At 57.4% G+C, this 16,695-nt stretch overlaps 8 protein-coding genes and 1 non-coding gene across 9 annotated transcripts; 5 read left to right on the top strand and 4 right to left on the bottom strand.

The window, feature by feature from the left end:
• Nucleotides 1-351: 351 nt before the first annotated feature.
• Nucleotides 352-5,224, top strand: B0I36DRAFT_255456 (putative ABC multidrug transporter; the record flags this gene model as incomplete). The annotated part of the gene is made up of 7 exons (XM_046150876.1): nt 352-546; nt 601-3,169; nt 3,234-3,544; nt 3,612-3,775; nt 3,863-3,912; nt 3,986-4,382; nt 4,462-5,224. 7 exons carry the CDS (start codon nt 352-354, stop codon nt 5,222-5,224), a joined length of 4,449 nt encoding a protein of 1,482 aa, XP_046005295.1.
• Nucleotides 5,225-5,445: 221 nt separating this feature from the next.
• On the bottom strand, nt 5,446-6,391 carry B0I36DRAFT_338561 (uncharacterized protein). Its single transcript, XM_046155777.1, has one exon. The coding sequence runs from the start codon at nt 5,982-5,984 to the stop codon at nt 5,538-5,540; it is 447 nt and encodes a 148-aa protein (XP_046005294.1). The 5' UTR covers nt 5,985-6,391; the 3' UTR covers nt 5,446-5,537.
• A 244-nt stretch (nt 6,392-6,635) lies between these two features.
• Nucleotides 6,636-7,423, top strand: B0I36DRAFT_49287 (uncharacterized protein). Its single transcript, XM_046162960.1, has one exon. The coding sequence runs from the start codon at nt 6,689-6,691 to the stop codon at nt 7,226-7,228; it is 540 nt and encodes a 179-aa protein (XP_046005293.1). The 5' UTR covers nt 6,636-6,688; the 3' UTR covers nt 7,229-7,423.
• B0I36DRAFT_338558 (uncharacterized protein) lies at nt 6,956-8,083 on the top strand. Its single transcript, XM_046155776.1, has 3 exons — nt 6,956-7,349; nt 7,422-7,576; nt 7,632-8,083. Exons 1-3 carry the CDS (start codon nt 7,274-7,276, stop codon nt 7,902-7,904), a joined length of 504 nt encoding a protein of 167 aa, XP_046005292.1. The 5' UTR covers nt 6,956-7,273; the 3' UTR covers nt 7,905-8,083.
• A 653-nt stretch (nt 8,084-8,736) lies between these two features.
• On the top strand, nt 8,737-9,414 carry B0I36DRAFT_255153 (Isoprenylcysteine carboxyl methyltransferase family-domain-containing protein; the record flags this gene model as incomplete). Its single annotated transcript, XM_046150858.1, has 1 exon — nt 8,737-9,414. One exon carries the CDS (start codon nt 8,737-8,739, stop codon nt 9,412-9,414), a length of 678 nt encoding a protein of 225 aa, XP_046005291.1.
• Nucleotides 9,415-9,782: 368 nt separating this feature from the next.
• B0I36DRAFT_t195 lies at nt 9,783-9,866 on the bottom strand. Its single transcript has one exon. It is a non-coding gene; the product is annotated as a tRNA-Lys (tRNA).
• A 293-nt stretch (nt 9,867-10,159) lies between these two features.
• Nucleotides 10,160-11,198, bottom strand: B0I36DRAFT_231941 (snare associated Golgi protein-domain-containing protein; the record flags this gene model as incomplete). The annotated part of the gene is made up of 5 exons (XM_046149142.1): nt 10,160-10,471; nt 10,530-10,642; nt 10,714-10,900; nt 10,987-11,060; nt 11,135-11,198. Coding segments are annotated over 5 exons (750 nt in total), but the record flags the coding sequence as incomplete, so codon positions are not given.
• Nucleotides 11,199-12,989: 1,791 nt separating this feature from the next.
• On the top strand, nt 12,990-13,793 carry B0I36DRAFT_212124 (heterokaryon incompatibility protein-domain-containing protein; the record flags this gene model as incomplete). Its single annotated transcript, XM_046148929.1, has 1 exon — nt 12,990-13,793. A coding segment is annotated over one exon (804 nt), but the record flags the coding sequence as incomplete, so codon positions are not given.
• Nucleotides 13,794-15,220: 1,427 nt separating this feature from the next.
• Nucleotides 15,221-15,908, bottom strand: B0I36DRAFT_255748 (peroxiredoxin type-2; the record flags this gene model as incomplete). The annotated part of the gene is made up of 3 exons (XM_046150901.1): nt 15,221-15,403; nt 15,497-15,699; nt 15,788-15,908. The coding sequence occupies 3 exons, from the start codon at nt 15,906-15,908 to the stop codon at nt 15,221-15,223; spliced, it is 507 nt and encodes a 168-aa protein (XP_046005288.1).
• Nucleotides 15,909-16,695: the final 787 nt, after the last annotated feature.

The following is a 16,695-nucleotide window of genomic DNA, read 5'->3' as shown; positions in this document are numbered from 1 at the left end:
TGCAGTCCGGAACCGGAAAGAATGACTGCGGACAGCCAGTGCGATTATGACTCGAGTCATCATGCAAGGCACCAGCAGTCAGCGTTGGCTGACTGGCCAGTGCCGAAGCCGATTCCGACGGGGCTGTGAGTGGTTGATCCCAAGTAATATGGGTCCAATCTGCCGTTAGTCCGATGCTGTGAAACCGAGTCCGACGGCGGGACGCTCGATGCTTGTTGTTTGTTGCCTGGGCAGTCCGGCCGTCTTCTCCAGAGTCAAAACGCCAAAGGTCTTCCTGGTAATTCTCGTCTTGGTCTTGCATACCTTCTTGCTCTTCTCCTGCGCCGTTTTCCTGGTGCTCTGTTGTGCAAGATGCCATTCTCAAGTGGTGACAATGCCTTCTTCCCGCCAAGCCAGACTGCGTTCGACTTCAATATCGAATTTGAGCAGCTCTTCTTCTCAATTCTTCCGTCGGTCTTGTTCATTTGCTCCTCGATATGGCGGGCTCTTCTCCAGACGCGCAAGCCAACAGTCGTTGACGCGCCCATGCTGCAGATCATAAAAGTGGTAAGCCGTGCACCCGAAGGGCTTCCCGACTCGCCAGTTTCTGACGAGTATTAGGGATGCATCACCATGTATGCGGGACTAGAGTTGGCGCTACTCGTCTTCGCAGCCGTCGGTTCGCTGCACGTAACCTCACTCTTCTTGGCCGCCTCGGCTCTCAAGCTGATCTCGGCACTATCCATGGTCATTGTGAGTATGCTGGACCACAGCAAGAGTGTGCGACCTTCCATCCTACTCAGCGGCTACCTGTTCCTCACATTGTTGCTGGACATTGTTCAAAGCCGAACGCTCTTTCTCGCCTCGGAGGATGAAAAGCCCGAGCTCACTTATAGTGCTCTCTTCTGCGCTGCCTTGGCGATCAAGGTCGCCATCCTCTTGCTCGAAGGGCAGAAGAAGTCTTGCAGGCCATCCTGGCATGAAAAGTCACATAGTCCCGAGGAAACAAGCAATCTGTTCTCCCTGGGGGTCTTTTTCTGGCTCAACAAATTATTCCTGCAGGGCTACCATAAAGTCTTGCGGCTCTCGGACCTATATGCTCTGGACTCCGCTCTTGATGCAAGGAGGCTCCACGATACATTCACGCCGAAGAGGGACTACACCGCGATGCGAGGTGACCCTTCTAGCCTCCTCAAGTCGCTCATTCGCACCTTGTGGTTGCCACTGGTAATTCCTATCGCGCCCCGCGTGGCCCTGCTGGCATTCACATTCTGCCAACCACTCTTCATTGAGAAACTCCTGGAGCACCTTGCGCAGCCAGAGGTGGACGCCAATGTGGGGTACGGTCTCATCGGCGCCAGTATTCTCATCTATGCGGGCATAGCCATTTCGACTGCACTCTACAACTATCTACACCGCCGCATGCTTGCGATGCTGCGGTCGATCCTTGTCACAGAGATATATGCCCAAGCCACACAGGCTCGTCCTAGCGAGGAGGGCACCGACGATGGCGATAACTCTGCACTGACGCTCATGAGCACGGACTTGGAGCGAATTGACCTCGGCCTGCGCTTGCTGCATGATGTCTGGGCTAGCCTGCTCCAGTCCGGGCTGGCTGCTTGGATGCTGTATCGCCAACTGGGCCTGGTCTTCATCACTCCGATCGGCATCGTGACCGCTTGTTTTCTGGGTCTTGCCGTGCTCATGAACATGACGGGCGACTCGCAAAGAGAGTGGATGGCACAGGTCCAGCGACGCGTGGGCTTGACGGCCACGGTCATTGCCAACATGAAAAACCTCAAGCTCTCCGGTCTGAGCCAATTGGTCGGCGACTTTGTGCAGAACATGCGTGTCGACGAACTGGCCGCCGGTGCTCGTTTTCGCAAGATTTACATATTGGCTGCCATCCTCGGCTTCATCCCTATGCTCTTCAGTCCGCCTCTGACCTACGCTTTTGCTCAGACCAGACTCGACCCCACGACCATGTTCACGAGCCTGTCGTATCTCCTGTTGCTCACAGGTCCGCTCTCTGAGGTCTTTCAAATCATACCATCACTGCTTGCAGCGATCGCCTGCATTGGGAGGATTCAGACATTCCTGATGCGGCAGACTGTCCAAGATTATCGCATAATCGAGAACGACAAGGTGCACGAGAAAGTCGCGGAGAAGGCTCAATTTCGACTGGAAGCCGACGCCTCAGTCCAGCAGCACACCATGAATGGGCATGAAGCTGTTGTAGCCATCGAGAATGCGAGCTTTGGTTGGCAAAAGGACGTTACAGTCCTCAACGACCTGACCCTTCAACTTCATCGCTCGACTTTCACGGTCGTCATCGGCTCGGTCGGCTCGGGCAAGTCCAGCCTCTGCAGAGCCCTGCTTGGCGAGATGCCATACAACCCTTCCGGATCGATCACGTTGAGCACCAGATTCCCCCATGTTGCGTACTGTGACCAGACACCATTTTTGTGCAACGGCTCGCTGCGGGACAATATTGTCGGGTTTTCCGCGTTCGATCCCAAGCGCTTCGCCCAGGTCATCCAGGCAACAGCGCTGGACTTCGACCTGAAGAGACTTCCCAATGGCGATCTCACCAATATTGGATCGAGCGGCATTACGCTCTCCGGCGGTCAAAAGCAACGTGTGTCACTCGCTCGCGCATTATATCTGCAGACTGATCTTATTGTGCTGGATGACGTCCTTACGGGACTTGACGCAGACACAGAGGAGAAAGTGTTTGACCGCGTCTTTGGACCGAGGGGGTTGTTGAAGCAGCGGCAGTCCACGGCCCTGCTCTGTACGCACAGCATTCGCCACCTCCCTGCGGCCGATCACATTGTAGTATTGGACAAGGGCAGTATTGCCGAGCAGGGGACTTTCGAGACGTTGTTGGCACATCACGGATATGTGCACAGCCTCGGCTTGACAAAACAAACGCCGGAGAATCTCAGTCGTCCTTCGTCCTCTGAACTCGTAGCTTCGGAAGCGCCAGAGGAAGGACTCGACCTGACGGTATGGAGTGACAAGCCAGAGCTCAGTATTGTGGATTCAGAAACCAGCGGTGATGCCGCACGCCAGATCGGAGACAAGAAAGTCTACGTCCACTATTTCAAGAGCATGGGCGTATTTGTTGCCATGGCTAGCTTCTGCTTTGCTGCGGGCTGGGGTTTCTTCACCAGCTTTCCAACCATCTGTGAGTCCAAAGATCAACCCCGAATTGATCTAAGAGTGCTGCTGCTGACCGAGGTTCATTCTAGGGCTGAAATACTGGTCCGATGATGTCTACTCGGAGGCTCCCACGCACACTTATGCCTACTATGCGGGCATCTATGCGCTGCTGCAAGCATGCGCAATGATTTCCCTTCTCCTCCTGGGTATCACCATCTTCATCGTCTCAACGAAACGGGCTGGTGCCAATCTCCACAAGAGCACTCTCGACACACTTATCAGGGCTCCATTGGCATTCTTCACCATGACTGATACAGGGGTGGTCACCAATCTGTTCTCGCAAGATCTCAACCTCATCGATACCGACTTACCCAATATGCTGCTGAATGTTTTATTTGTGGTAAGCAGTGAGCCACTCGTCACTGGTCAACCCGTCCATGGATTCGTACTCATTTAGCTTTGGTTAGGTCACACAAGCAATTGGCGCAGCCATCATCATGCTTACTGCATCTCCGTACATGGCCGCCAGCTACCCCTTCCTGATAGCGCTCCTCTACGTCGTGCAGAAGTTCTATCTTCGAACGTCAAGGCAGCTACGTCTGCTAGACCTGGAGACCAAGAGCCCACTGTAGTATGGTTCCTCCCCTACTCGTTGTGACATCGTAGCTGGGGGCACTTGCATGGACACATGCTGACTCGTGCACACGCACGTCTGCAGCACCCACTTCATTGATACCATCAAGGGAATTACCACACTACGGGCCTTTGGTAGGTGCTCGCACACACCGCATGGAGTGAAACCTCGTAGCGTTTACTGATTCGCCCACTTGCTGCACCACAGGCTTTATGTCCAAGGATGTCGAGAAAAATGCTGGGCTGCTCAACTCGAGCCAGCGTCCAGCATACTTGCTAGTCATGGTCCAACAGTGGCTCAACCTGGTGCTCAATCTGGTCGTCATGGCGTTGGCTGCTGTTCTGACCACAATGGCTGTACGCCTGCATTCCAATTCTGGCTTCACCGGGGCCGCCCTCGTCTCGCTCATGACATTCGGGGACAACCTCTCAGGCATCGTGATATTCTATACGCGACTAGAGACGTCCATTGGTGCGGTGGCCAGACTCAAGGCGTTCCAAGATAATGTGAAACCTGAAGATCGTCCCGAGGAGGACCTGCAGCCTTCGATAGACTGGCCAAATGCTGGTGCAATCGAGCTGCAGGAAGTTTCGGCAAGCTATGAGTAAGTCGAGAATGATTGCATTCACCTCCTATTCGACACGAGAGACTCGAGCAATGTGGACATGGCTGACCTTGATCAGAAACGGGAGCGACTCGGCAGGTAGCCCCAAGCTCGCGCTAAGTGGCTTGTGTCTGTCCATCGAGGCCGGTGAGAGGGTCGCTGTCTGTGGCCGCACAGGCAGCGGCAAGTCCAGTCTGGTCGCGCTGCTGCTCAAACTTCTTGACCCACTACCGGGCACTTCTGGGGGCTCATGCTTTATCGACGGAAGCCCACTTGCCCGACTCGACCGACAGACCCTTCGTCAGCGAATCATTGCCGTGCCCCAGGAAGCAGTATTCCTGCCAGATGGTACTTCGTTCCAAATCAATCTTGATCCCACCGGTGCTTCGACCTTGGAAGAGTGCGAAGCCGTGCTCGGAGACGTCGGATTGCTGGATTTTGTGACGCAGCGGGGAGGGCCTTCTGCTCCCATGAATGCGTCGGTGCTGAGTGCTGGGCAGCGCCAGCTGCTGTCCCTCGGTCGTGCTGTACTTCGCCGCCGCATTCGCAGTCGGCAAGTCGCCGAGATGGGCCGCACAGGACCCGAATGCGGCATCCTGCTGCTTGACGAAGTGAGCTCGAGCGTCGACCAGGACACGGAAAAGACGATGCTGGACATTATCCGGGCCGAGTTTGAGGGATACACCATCATTGCTGTAAGCCATCGCCTCGACATGATCATGGATTTTGACAGGGTTGTTGTCATGGACACGGGGCACATCGTGGAGGTGGGTCGTCCAACGCTCTTGGCCAGAGAAGATGGTTCCAGATTTGCAGAGCTGGTCAATGCCTCAGCCAAGTAGTCAGAGTGACTTACAGTAACCAGTTAGCGCAGAGCAAACTCGCCTTGGTTTGGCTCAGCAGAGCCTGGAAAGTCCCTAGACGTCTAGGCCACCTATCACTCCTCGGTTGGCCGTTGAGTTGGGCTCTCGTTCGCATGTCTGTCACGAGGCGTGGGGATGGCCCGGACGGTAAATAGGCGCAGAACAACCTGCGTGCACGTTTATAACATCATGAGAGCGCTATCTGATGTCATCACGGAATGATTGATTATATACTATCTTAGAATATATGTACAGAGCCTAAGGTCTTTTGGCCGGTTCATGTCGTACTCGCCTACTGGAAACACGCGTCAACAGTAGCGGCAAAGCCGGTCGGGCCGGTATAGCGCTCAGTCTGGACAGAGCCGTTGTCGTCAACAACAAAGTCGGAGGCCGGCAGGGTTGCGCAGTATGTGATGTTGGAGCGCGAGTTAAGCGGGAAGGAGACGGTGAAGTCGAGGCCGCCGTCGGTGGTGCGGTCAGTGGTCCAGGTATAAGCGGAGTTATCGGCGCATTTGCCCTCGTCGACAGGGGGCAGCCGGTCCGGGCCAGCGAGGAAAGCCTCGCAGTTGCTGACCGGCAGCGACGGGTCGTTCGAGACGGTGAAGGAGTACGAGCACATAACGGAGTGGGGAATGCAGGCCGCGGAGAATTCGCCGATGTTCTTGGTCTTCTCCTGCTTGCGCTCGAGAGTGGCGGCCGAGGCGGCAGCGGCAAGGGTGAGGGGAGCGAAGAACTTCATGTTGGCGATGGTTATGGTGGAGGATTCGTCGTGATGTTGAGATGGAGGAAGGACTTGATCTCAGTGTCTCGATGTGGGTAAAGATGCTGTTTCTTGGTGAGGGACATCTGGGTTTAATGATCTAAAGCGAACACAAGGCACCTGCGATACTTATACATGGCCAGCGGCACGTTGTAGCCGTGGTGGTACTGGGCGTGAAGTCATGGCAGACCCACGGCGCCACATCTCTTGAAGCCTGGGGTCCGGTTGGCTCGGTGGCAAGCAAGGAGACCCCTGAGGACGAGCCTCGATAATAGCCAAGCAGCAGCCGAACGGCAGAACAGCCGGGCGAGTGCCGGTGCTCAGGTTTGCCCTGGAATGCCAGCTGTGGGGTGGGAAGACGGTCAAGAGGGCTGGGAAAGGTGCCGATCATCTCGTGTTGGCAGCGGGCATCCTTGACGTCACATGCCTCGCCGCCCGGCCTACAGCATCCATGGGTGCTCCAACATAGGAGAACCCGCACGGCACACACATGTAGAACTCCGTGGCACGAGCACCGCCAGTGGGTCTGCCGTACTGCTGCTCGTCTCCCGTATCCAAAAGCTGCATGACGCACGCATCGCGGCCGGCTCCGCACATTGCACAAATAGACCACAATGCAAGTCGGCGAGGAGACGACCCGCCCCGGCAGGGTCCCGGTCCCGGCGCAAACGATCCCTGGGCCCATGTCAATGGCATGCCAAAGCACACTCTCTTCAGCCCTGGCAACACGAGCTGGCCGCCTGCCTGTCCCGTCTCCGAGTCCCCAAGCAGCTCCGTCACGATGTTTGGTGGCAAGGCCCCGTGGACAGCAGAGGGTGGGCCTGCCCTGCCGAGCGCGGGTGTCCGTCTGGGTACCTCATGGCCCATGCGCAAGTCGGGGGTGTCTCACAACTGGCATTGTGCCACAGCGGGCTCCAGCACTGTGCTCCAGTGTACCTCGCCGTGTTCATGTGGATCTCTCGCACCCGGCTCTGGCCTGTGGCTTGAGCACAACGACCGACGATTGCACTGCTGTGGCGCAGTTCTCTGTTTCTGCAAAGTACTCCCCCTTCCAGGTACCTCGGTGTCGGGCAGGCGGGCGCCCACCAATCAGGCCGGCGCTGAACCACACGTGCAGGGCTCTAGGGACTTGCCCTTCATCCAAGACAGGGCAAAATCTCAGTGTGCGAATCTCTATCGTTATGTTCGAGGAGCTTCAGTCTGATCTGGTCCGCTACACCTAGGCTCCAGTCAGACCAGTCCGCAAGATCAACTCGTCACTGTCCATCATGGCCCAGCATCGTCAACCGAAGACGGCGGCGCCCGCTCCAAAAGACGCTTCTTCAGTGGTCGAGCCTCCCCAGGGTCGGTGCCGCAACTTTACCCATGGATCCCAGCGTCGCACGGCCACCCATGACTGACACGAGACGCATCTAGTCCGCAACACACCGTCGGCGCCGCAGTCTCGCGGTGCCCGCGTCTTCAATTCGCTGCTTGTCGGAGTGCTATGGATCAGCACCCTGAGCGTGGCAGGCTGCTACCTGTCATCCAAGCAGCACACCCTGAGCACCGTCATGCAGCGCATCGCTGATGTAAGTCTCCCTCCCCCAGCAGAACCCATCTGTTCCATGACTTATGCGACTTCAGTTTATCAATGACTACATCGGCCTTGGGGACTTCAACGACATCCGCATTGGCTCGTTTAAGCCTAGCGAGCTGCAGATTATCGGCACCTGGCTGGCATTCTTCTGGACCAGCATCGCCTTGCTCGTCGTCCGCAAGCAGTACAGCATTGTCTACATCCTCACCCCCATACTCCTCTCCTTCTTCCTCCAGTACCTCGGCAAGTTCACTCTGGAGGAGTACTTCATCGTCGTCGTGCCATTTTTGCTGAGCGTGTGGGAGCTGGCCAGCGACTAGCTCGTTAGGCTCAATGGAAGCGCGGCTCGGAGTAAGGGGTTTACGAATTTGGCAAGTTCCTGTCAAGATAGGAAGATAGATGAAATCGTGACGAGCATCTCTGGTAATTTTGCATTCCTCTGCGGGCAAAGCTGACGGATTGGCCTTGCTATCTGTTTTGCAGATACTTAATGTTGTGCACACTCAAAACCAAGCATTTGGGTTGTTGAACGACCACGACAGCCGGTGTAGTAGCTGCCATGGGTTTCTGGACAACTGCTCGCCGCAAAAAGCTTCCGAGGAAGCCACAACGCATGGTTTTGTTATTGGAGCCCGCCATGTCGCTGTGGGGGTTCTCTTCATCAACGCTGTTCTGAACGAGAATGGTGTGCTGAATTGAGTAATATCCATGGCCTGGAAGAGTTGAAGATTTCGCGATCCAAGTGCGGTCTTGGTAGTGTCAGAAGTCTACGGGACTCGCTGGACCCACAGGCAGGGGCCGCTGGTTGTGAGACGTCCAGAACGAGGCATCGCTGCCTGCTTTGCCATTACACTTCCTTCTCTTGTGCTTCTGGCCACCCGCGAAGTACCAAAGCTTCAAGTCGTCGACATACTTGGGGAATGCCCATCCAGCATTGCACCACCAGGATGGACTACACGGACAGCTCGGAATGCTCTGATGACGAAGACAAGTCAGTGCCATAACAACAAACGCGGGCAATCATGTCGCCACGATGCTGACCCAGGACACAACAGCGGCCGGCGCGGATTGACAAGGAAGAGAAATAACGACGGACGGCCCAACGTGGAAGCAACTCTTGACCGCCTCGCGCTGAATGCCTTTGCGCTGGGCATGCTGCTGGCGTCAGCGGTGCTGGTTACGGGCTGGATCCGCACGCAGTGGCCCTCGTCGCCGCACTGGCGAACGCCCTTCTTCCTCGCTGCCACCGCACTGATGCACGCTCTCGACCTGTGGGCGACAACCCGCTGCGTGCCCAGTCAGGTGAGCAGGCGCCCGCAACGCCTTGGTCTCGTCAGGCGGGTTTACGTGATGGCGTACGCCTTTGCAACGGCCGAGTGCATCGTCTTGCGACACTGGTATTGGACCTATGACCTGTCGAACTGGTTCCCATACCCCATCGTATGGCCGCTGAGTTGGATCATGGTCGTGGGTGGCCAGCTCGTGCGCGTGCTAGCCATTCTGCATGGCGGGCCATCGTATCCGCTCGGCGAGAAACGCCGCTGCTGCCGCAGCCGCCACGACAGCGTCGACGCAGATCACCAGCTCGTTACAACAGGCATTTACGGCTGGATACGGCATCCGGCCTACTTTGGCTACTTCTGGTGGGCGATTGGCACGCAGCTCATCCTCGCGAATCGCATGTCACTACTGGCGTTCGTGATAGTGCTATGGAGCTTCTTTGCGGGCAGGATCCATGCCGAGGAGGAGGCACTGGTGCGCAGGCATGGCAGCAGGTACGAGAACTACCAGCACCGAGTTGGCGTTTGGATACCCTTCACAGGTAATTAGCAGCTACCACCATCCACAGCCTACAGACGAGACTTTGCAGGACGCAAGATAGGCAGGCAGATAGCGTCACACGCCAATTTCGTCAGTATTGTGAAACACGGAGCATATCGGCCACGCACGGAGTGCGACCAAGAAGAAACCGGCAAGCGATCCAAGCCATGCACAGGTTACATGAAGAACGCCTTTTCTAGAAGCCCAGCTGGACGAGGATACCTCCAGGGCAGGCCCCACCTAGACCCACACACTGGTAGTGGAGTCTATCCCGGGCTAGGAAAAAAAATTCAGTGCGACTAGCAGTGGCCATGGAAATGGCCAAAAAAAGAGTCGCTTGGTGATGTTATCCTCTTGGGAGGATGCACCGGGAATTGAGCCCGATGCGGGGGTCGAACCCGCAACCTTGAGATTGAAGAGTTCTTAAGAGTCTCACGCTCTACCGATTGAGCTAACCGGGCAGTCTTTGTTAGAACTGCTTGTTGAAGGACGACGCTCTTGTCGAGCGTTATATTTCGCCGCAGCAGTTGTCACCTGTGCTCCGGCCTGCGATGCATTTGCCTGTCTATCTGAACGAAAGATTGTCCCACCGCGTGAACCTTTGCGCCTGTTTGGCATGCGCCAAATCCAAATCACCGAACTCCTGCCTCAAGCAATCCAATCAAAATGAAACCAGGCGCTCACGAATTATCTCCTCGCCTTACACCTGCCCGTAAGCAGCCGCGCTGTATCCTGTCGCGTACAGTCCATTGTTCTTGCGAGCCCGCCTCTCCTCTTGCTCTCGCATGAGCTGCTTCTTGACGACACTCATCTTGCGATACACCCAGACGCCCATGACGATGGTGATGAGGACGGTGCCGACGGTGACGCATGTCTTGATCCAGAACTCGGTGTTCTTGGTGTCACTCGGGTTGACAATGAGCGTGCCAAAATATACGAGAACAAGCTGTTTGGGCAAGGTGAGAAATGTCGCCAGCGCAAAGATCCAGAAGTTGATGTCGCAGTTGGCGAACACGGCGGTCGAAAAGTGTTGCGGGATCGCCGAGAATCGCACGACGAAGATGAACTGCCAGGCAGGCGTCAGCGAGTGACAAAAGTCAAGTATTGTTGTGGCTGGCACTCACCCAGAAGCGACTCTCACGGGCCAAGCGTGTCAGAGCCCCATAGTTGATGTTGGTCCGCTCGAGCTTGCGGCAGTGCTTCCAAAGGAGCTTTTGGAAGGTAAACCACGTTCCGACTGGGCAAGGGCAGAAACAGTCAGCGAGAACGTATCTTTTTTATGCACACAGGACGGCCGACAAAACTTACTCTCTCCCGCAAAGGTGCCGGCGGCCACGATTCCGAAACCAATCCAGAGGCCCCAGACAACGCCACACAACAGCGCGACAATCTCGTGCCCGAAAAGTGGCGGGAATGAAATGACAAAGAGAATGGCAATAGGGATGAGCCAGCCGGCTGGCAAGTCCCGAAACTTCTCAGCCCACGGCCGCAATTTCTGTGTGGTACGCCAAGTTGGTCAGCATTTGACTAGCAAGCATCTTGCCTCGCCTCAGTTAGGCCTGTTGTCCCGTCGGCACGTACCTCGACTGCTTGATCATGGTACACGATCAGGAGGATCGTCAAAACGACAAAAGCGAGTGTCAGGATCCACACAGCTACAGCATGCGCAGGCGCTTCGGTCAGTCTCGATCGTGGTCAAGCGTAATGGGTCAGCCGAGTCTTGGCTCACGGATGTATTTGGGCTTGAGCATCTTCTTATTGAGAGATTTCCAGTCTACTGGCTGGTAGTCTGTCTCCTCCTCTTCCCGCCCATTGTTGCCCTGCATTAGCGGTCTGCTGTCCCGCGACTCGTCCGGATCTGGCATGGGGCCGTCGCTATTGCTCCTCGTGCGGTGCGCGTTATAGGTGCCGGCATCGCTTCGTACCGCGGTAGCCTCGGGGGCCGTCATATCTATTGATCGGAAGTCTCTAGTCGAGTCCATGTTGTGCATAATGTACCCAGGCCCGCTGGGGTAGGGCGGGGGTGCACCATCGTAGTGGGTGCTTGAGGCCATGACGTTCTGAAGGAGATGGCTCGACGACGGATGGAGGAGGGTGACGGTTGGCGCAGCAGCTGTGGCGGATGAAGATGCTGAAGAGGTGATTACGATGCTCAATGTCGGCGGGAAGTGGTGGTCGAATGGGTTGAAGGGGAGGGTTTCAGTCAAGTATCACTGGGAGGCCAACGCTACAATGGGGCCAATCGAGACGGGGTGACTGGGCGAGCGCGTCATCAGGCCCCTGAAACGTGGCTGTGAGGTGCTGACACAGCCAGCAAGCGGCCGAAAGATGCCAACGGCGGCAGTTTTCCCCCCTTCCAGACCTCCAAACCTCCCTTAGGGCCCCCCAAACCAGGCTGCCATCTGGCCAAGCTTTATGAAGCGCCGATCGAGCTGCCGTCATCCCTGACTAGGCGCCGGCGGGCGCATTTGTAGGCTTCTTACAGGCTGGAGCATGTCCCACCTGGGGCTTCTGAGGGGCAGCGATCGCCCTCTCAGTGGCTTGTGGTAATGAGGATAGGCCAGCTGCATCCAGCAAGACACGACCAGGAAACAGGGCTCAGCTAAGCTGCACTTTGCGGCTCGTGGCTTAGCCGGACATCCGACTCGAGGCAATACTGACTTTGGCACTTGTCCCAGCATGGCCGGAGCGCGCGTCCTCACAGTTCATGTTCCTGGTGCCCAGCACAAGGGAGGGAACCCGTCGCGCCAACTCTCGCCGCCACGAAGCAGGCTCACTGGTGTCCCTGGCGCCGTCCTGGACGCCATCCTCCCTTTAAGCATCCTCGCGGTGTTTGCCTGTTTGCTGGTCCATCAAGGCAGTCAAGCCCTGAGAAATACCGAATCGCCCTGCACGCAAATCGCGGATCTGCCGTCAGCATGCGCAACGCCCAGCGGCGGCACCTGGCACGGAGATCATCGGCCAGCAGCCACACAGCAGCTACACCATGTGCTTTGACGCGCAATATCGCCGGGGCTGTGCCTTTCGCCACCAGTGTCAACACGAGTCTGAGTCCGAGAAGTATGCATGACACCCACTACGCAGGGTGAAAAGTAGCGCGTCTTGCGATATGTGTTTGCCAGCGATAGTCGTCAAGTCCCAACTGGTTGAGCCTGACAACGAGCATTTCAACCGCAGCCCCAAAAATAGCCCAGGAGCACAGACGATGGCCTGGCTCGGCCACTGTACTGGGAGGGCTTCCCAAAGCCCCCCCACTTGAGCACTGCTCCCAAGCGGCTGGTCAACTCCCGACAACGGCTCTACGCCAATCAGTGGTGAAGCTCAGCTCATCAACAGGACGACACTATACAAACCGAGCTCTTTTTATCTGTGGTGGCCGCCTTGGAGGGCCTTTGGACAGCGTTGCAGCTTGCTTATTGCCCGCCCGGCAGACCACAATTCGCTCCCACCGACTTGTTAGCGCGGCTTGCACGTCTTGCGAAGCCGGACTGCGTCTCTTCGCAGCTGAGCATGGGGCTTGTTGCGCATCACTGGCACTGCTTGTAACGAGCCCGGCCAGAGCCTCAGCCAACGATGATGACGAGATGCGGCTCATCAACGTCGCCACCCTCCAGCTTGAGGACTTTGTGAGCAGCCACGAAACCCCGCCCTATGCCATCCTCTCCCATACATGGGAAGGCCGTGAGGAGGTCAGCTACCTCGAGTGGCTGGCGGCCGGCACGGACCCGAGTGCCCGGGACTGCATCAGCAGTAAGCGCGGCTATGCCAAGATCCTCGGAGCAGTCAAGCAGGCCCAGGCCCACGACTGCGCCTATCTCTGGGTCGATACAAACTGCATCGACAAGTCGAGCTCAGCTGAGCTGTCGGAGGCCATCAATTCCATGTTTACATGGTACAAGCGCAGCAAGGTCTGTCTGGTCCACCTCGCCGACGTCGCCGCCTTGCCCGTTCCGCAGGGTTCTGAGTCCGCGCCCGGGCCCGACCCCGGCTCCGGCTCCGTCGATGCCGGCCCGGATCTGGAGAGGAGCCGGTGGTTCCGCAGAGGCTGGACGCTGCAAGAGCTGCTCGCGCCACGCCGCATGATCTTCTACTCTGCCGACTGGCAGCAGGTCGGCACCGGCTCGACGCTTGAGACTCGGTTGAGTGCCATCACCGGCATCTCGGCCCACTACCTGCGCAAGGACAATCCGCTATGGACCGCCGGCGTGGCCGAGAAGCTGTCGTGGCTCGCCGGGCGGACGACCACCCGCCAGGAGGACATGGCCTACTGCATGCTGGGCATCTTCCGCATCAACATGCCCCTACTCTATGGCGAGGGCCCACGGGCCTTTGTGCGGCTGCAGGAGGAGATTATCCGCCGGACCAACGATCACACCATCTTTGCCTGGATGCGGACCGATGAAACGGCCTCCGTCAACAGGCATGAGGTGCCCAGCATCCTCGCCCGGAGCCCGCAGCAGTTTGCCGGCAACACGGCTTACAGCGTCGAATTCTCCACGGCGAGAGGCCACAACCCGGCCTTTGCTTGGACGAATGCTGGGCTCAACATTGAGGTGCCGATTATCCACTGCTATCGGTCGCACTACATTGTCCTCGATGCCAATCTGTCTTCGAACCGCCGTCACCATGACCAGCGTCTCTGCGTGCCCATTGACGGCAATCTGGACAAGGGCATCGTCGGTCGTGCCACTGTCGCGGCAGAACCAATCGTCATGCCGGCGTCCTGGGCTCCGTCGTACCGCAGCCTCTATTTCCCCCCGAGCCCTGAGAAATGGATCAGCACTGTGCGGCGCCCGAACCTAGCCTCGCCATATGCGTTCCTGCTCACCTTTAACCAAGCCTGCAAGGGCACGTTTCCAATCATCGTGTCGGTGGACACCAGATCTATCGCCAAGCCGAACGAAATCAACCTGGCAATCACCAACCACTTCGATCCCTACAGTAGCCTGTTGGAGTTAAGTCCATCGCGGGAAGACGAAAGTAAAAATAGCAATGCTCATGACGATGCGCACGTCGGGGACAAAAAAGACTCCAAGAGCACTGCCCCAGTTGGCATCCGGCGGCCTTTCCACGAGGCCATGCTGCTCATCACCACGTCGCGCAGCAAATTCCTGGTATGGCTGTGCATGCACGAGGTCCTCAGCAGCAACGACCGCGAGGTCACCGCTTCCGACCATGAGCACCACTTGTCGGGCGGCACGCCGGACGACAAGGAGGAGATGACACATATCCAGACTGCGCACTACGTCTTCCCCAAAGTCTCAGTCGACACAGGAACAAGTGGCATGCGAGACGCATGGCTACGCGAGAAGAGGGCGTTCCTAGCTGCGCGACGCCGTAAGGCGGTTCTGAACCATACGGAGCTCATCGTCACCCGAGGCCCCGAGGCGTCATCTGTCGACGGGATCCAGGCGCTCATCCCGTTACATTTCGCTTTCGGCCAGGAAGCACCGCCCTGGAGGGAAGATGCCGAGGGTTTCTTTTCTGGCAGCACAAGAAGGCGCTGACGGGCCCAAGAGTGTCAGGGATCATACCATCAGAATGATCACGCGAGATGGTGTGACAAGATGTCTAAGCACGTCGATCTTATGGATCACCGAGCGCTCTAGCACATGTGCTCGATGGCAATCTTTGGTCACGCATACACTCGGAAGCACAGCGGCGTCGATACTAGGGCAAAGCCCAGGCATCATTGTTGTTTCAACGTTTTACTCATTTCAATTCGTCAATCCGGCTCGGAAGTCTAGCGTCTAAGTCTCTCTAGGGTTCTATCATGGTCTAGTCGCAAATAAATGATCAAACACATTGGAAAGATTTAGAGGACCTTGAGGACGGCATCGGCGCTCGAGACCTCGAGAGCCTGGAGGTGGGGCTCGAGCTCGGCGTAGGTGACCTTGCCGTGGTCGACAATCATGCCGTAGCGGTTGGTGCGCTCACCGTCCTCGGCCATCCAGCCGAACTCCTTAGAGAAGGTGGCGTGGTCGTCGGAGGCGAAGATCTGGACCATAGATACAATGATTAGCTGTCTGCGTGCCTGCCGCCTGCTGGCGATAAGGTCTGGGGGAGGGGGTGTTGAGAAGGGAGAGCTTACGAGGAACTCGTCAGAGACGCCGTTGGCCTTGCCCCAGCCAGACATGACATAGGCATCGTTATAGGCGAGGCAGATGACCTGGTCGACGCCCTTGGCCTTGAGCTCGTCCTTCTTGGCAATGTAGCCGGGGACGTGCGAGGCAGAGCAGGTCGGGGTGAAGGCACCGGGGAGGGCAAAGATGACGACCTTCTTGTCCTTGAACTCTGCAGGCGGGACCATCTTGTTAGTCTGGGACTCTCTCGTGCGACGGAGAGGGGTCGATCATGGCAGTGTTGAGGAAGGTGAACGTACCCTTGGAGGCGTTGTACTTGATGGGCATGCCGCAGGCCGAGAACTCAGAGGTCTCGGGCGCCGGGGGAATCCAGGTGAAGGAAACGCCCTCGGGGAACTCGTCGCCAGCCTTGAGAACCATGTTGTCGGTTTGTGTGTTGTGTGTTGTGGGTGAGACTGTTGTGAAGATAGAGGTCGAGTTTGTGACGATGAAGCAAGGAATTACAGAGAGGCGTCTCGAGCAGGCCGAAGCGGGGGGAGGTCGATCCTCTTAAAGCGCAAGATAACAATCCCTCCAGACAACTGGGGCCCAGCTTCTACAGGGTTCGTCGCCAGGACGAAGCGCATTCACACGTCGGACGAGGGCCCGGGCGGCGGGCGGGCGGGCGGAGTAGCGGCGACGGAGCTGTGGGCGTGTGTTTGAGGTTTCGTGCCTCCTCCGAGGGGGGGCGTGAGCCCATGACAGGTCCACGAAAGCCGACGGAGGGCGAAGACTGGAGCGCCCGGAGGCGAGCGAGGGCAAAACAGCGGTCACGGAGGCACCGCCGTTGCGTGGGATGTGTGCGTGAGTGCTGGCTGGTGGGGCCATCTGCTGGCAGTGGGATCATGGCACTCCATCTGTAAGGGAGCGATACCCAGCGGGCAGGGTGGGACGGACAGCAACGAGTTTCGATGCGGTTCGGTGCGGGTGCGGATGCGGGAGGCGAACCGGGATATGGGCCTGCTGTCTGTCCTCAAAGGACAGCAGGCCGGGAAGATGACTCTTGCCCCAACCCGAAAGAAGGCGCGGCTGATTTCTCACCGGGCGTTGCTGGGCAAAAGGACAGGAGTCCGTCGGACGCGGCTAGCAGTGTTAGCCGTGGTGCGATATGACGATGATGTGCTGCTGCAAGGGCGGGCGCAGAGACAGAGCAGAGGCCGGCAGACAC

This window comes from Microdochium trichocladiopsis (genome assembly GCF_020744255.1).
Source record: "Microdochium trichocladiopsis strain MPI-CAGE-CH-0230 chromosome Unknown B0I36scaffold_13, whole genome shotgun sequence".
Classification (NCBI taxonomy): domain Eukaryota; kingdom Fungi; phylum Ascomycota; class Sordariomycetes; order Xylariales; family Microdochiaceae; genus Microdochium; species Microdochium trichocladiopsis.
This window is presented reverse-complemented; position numbering and strand designations above follow the sequence as displayed.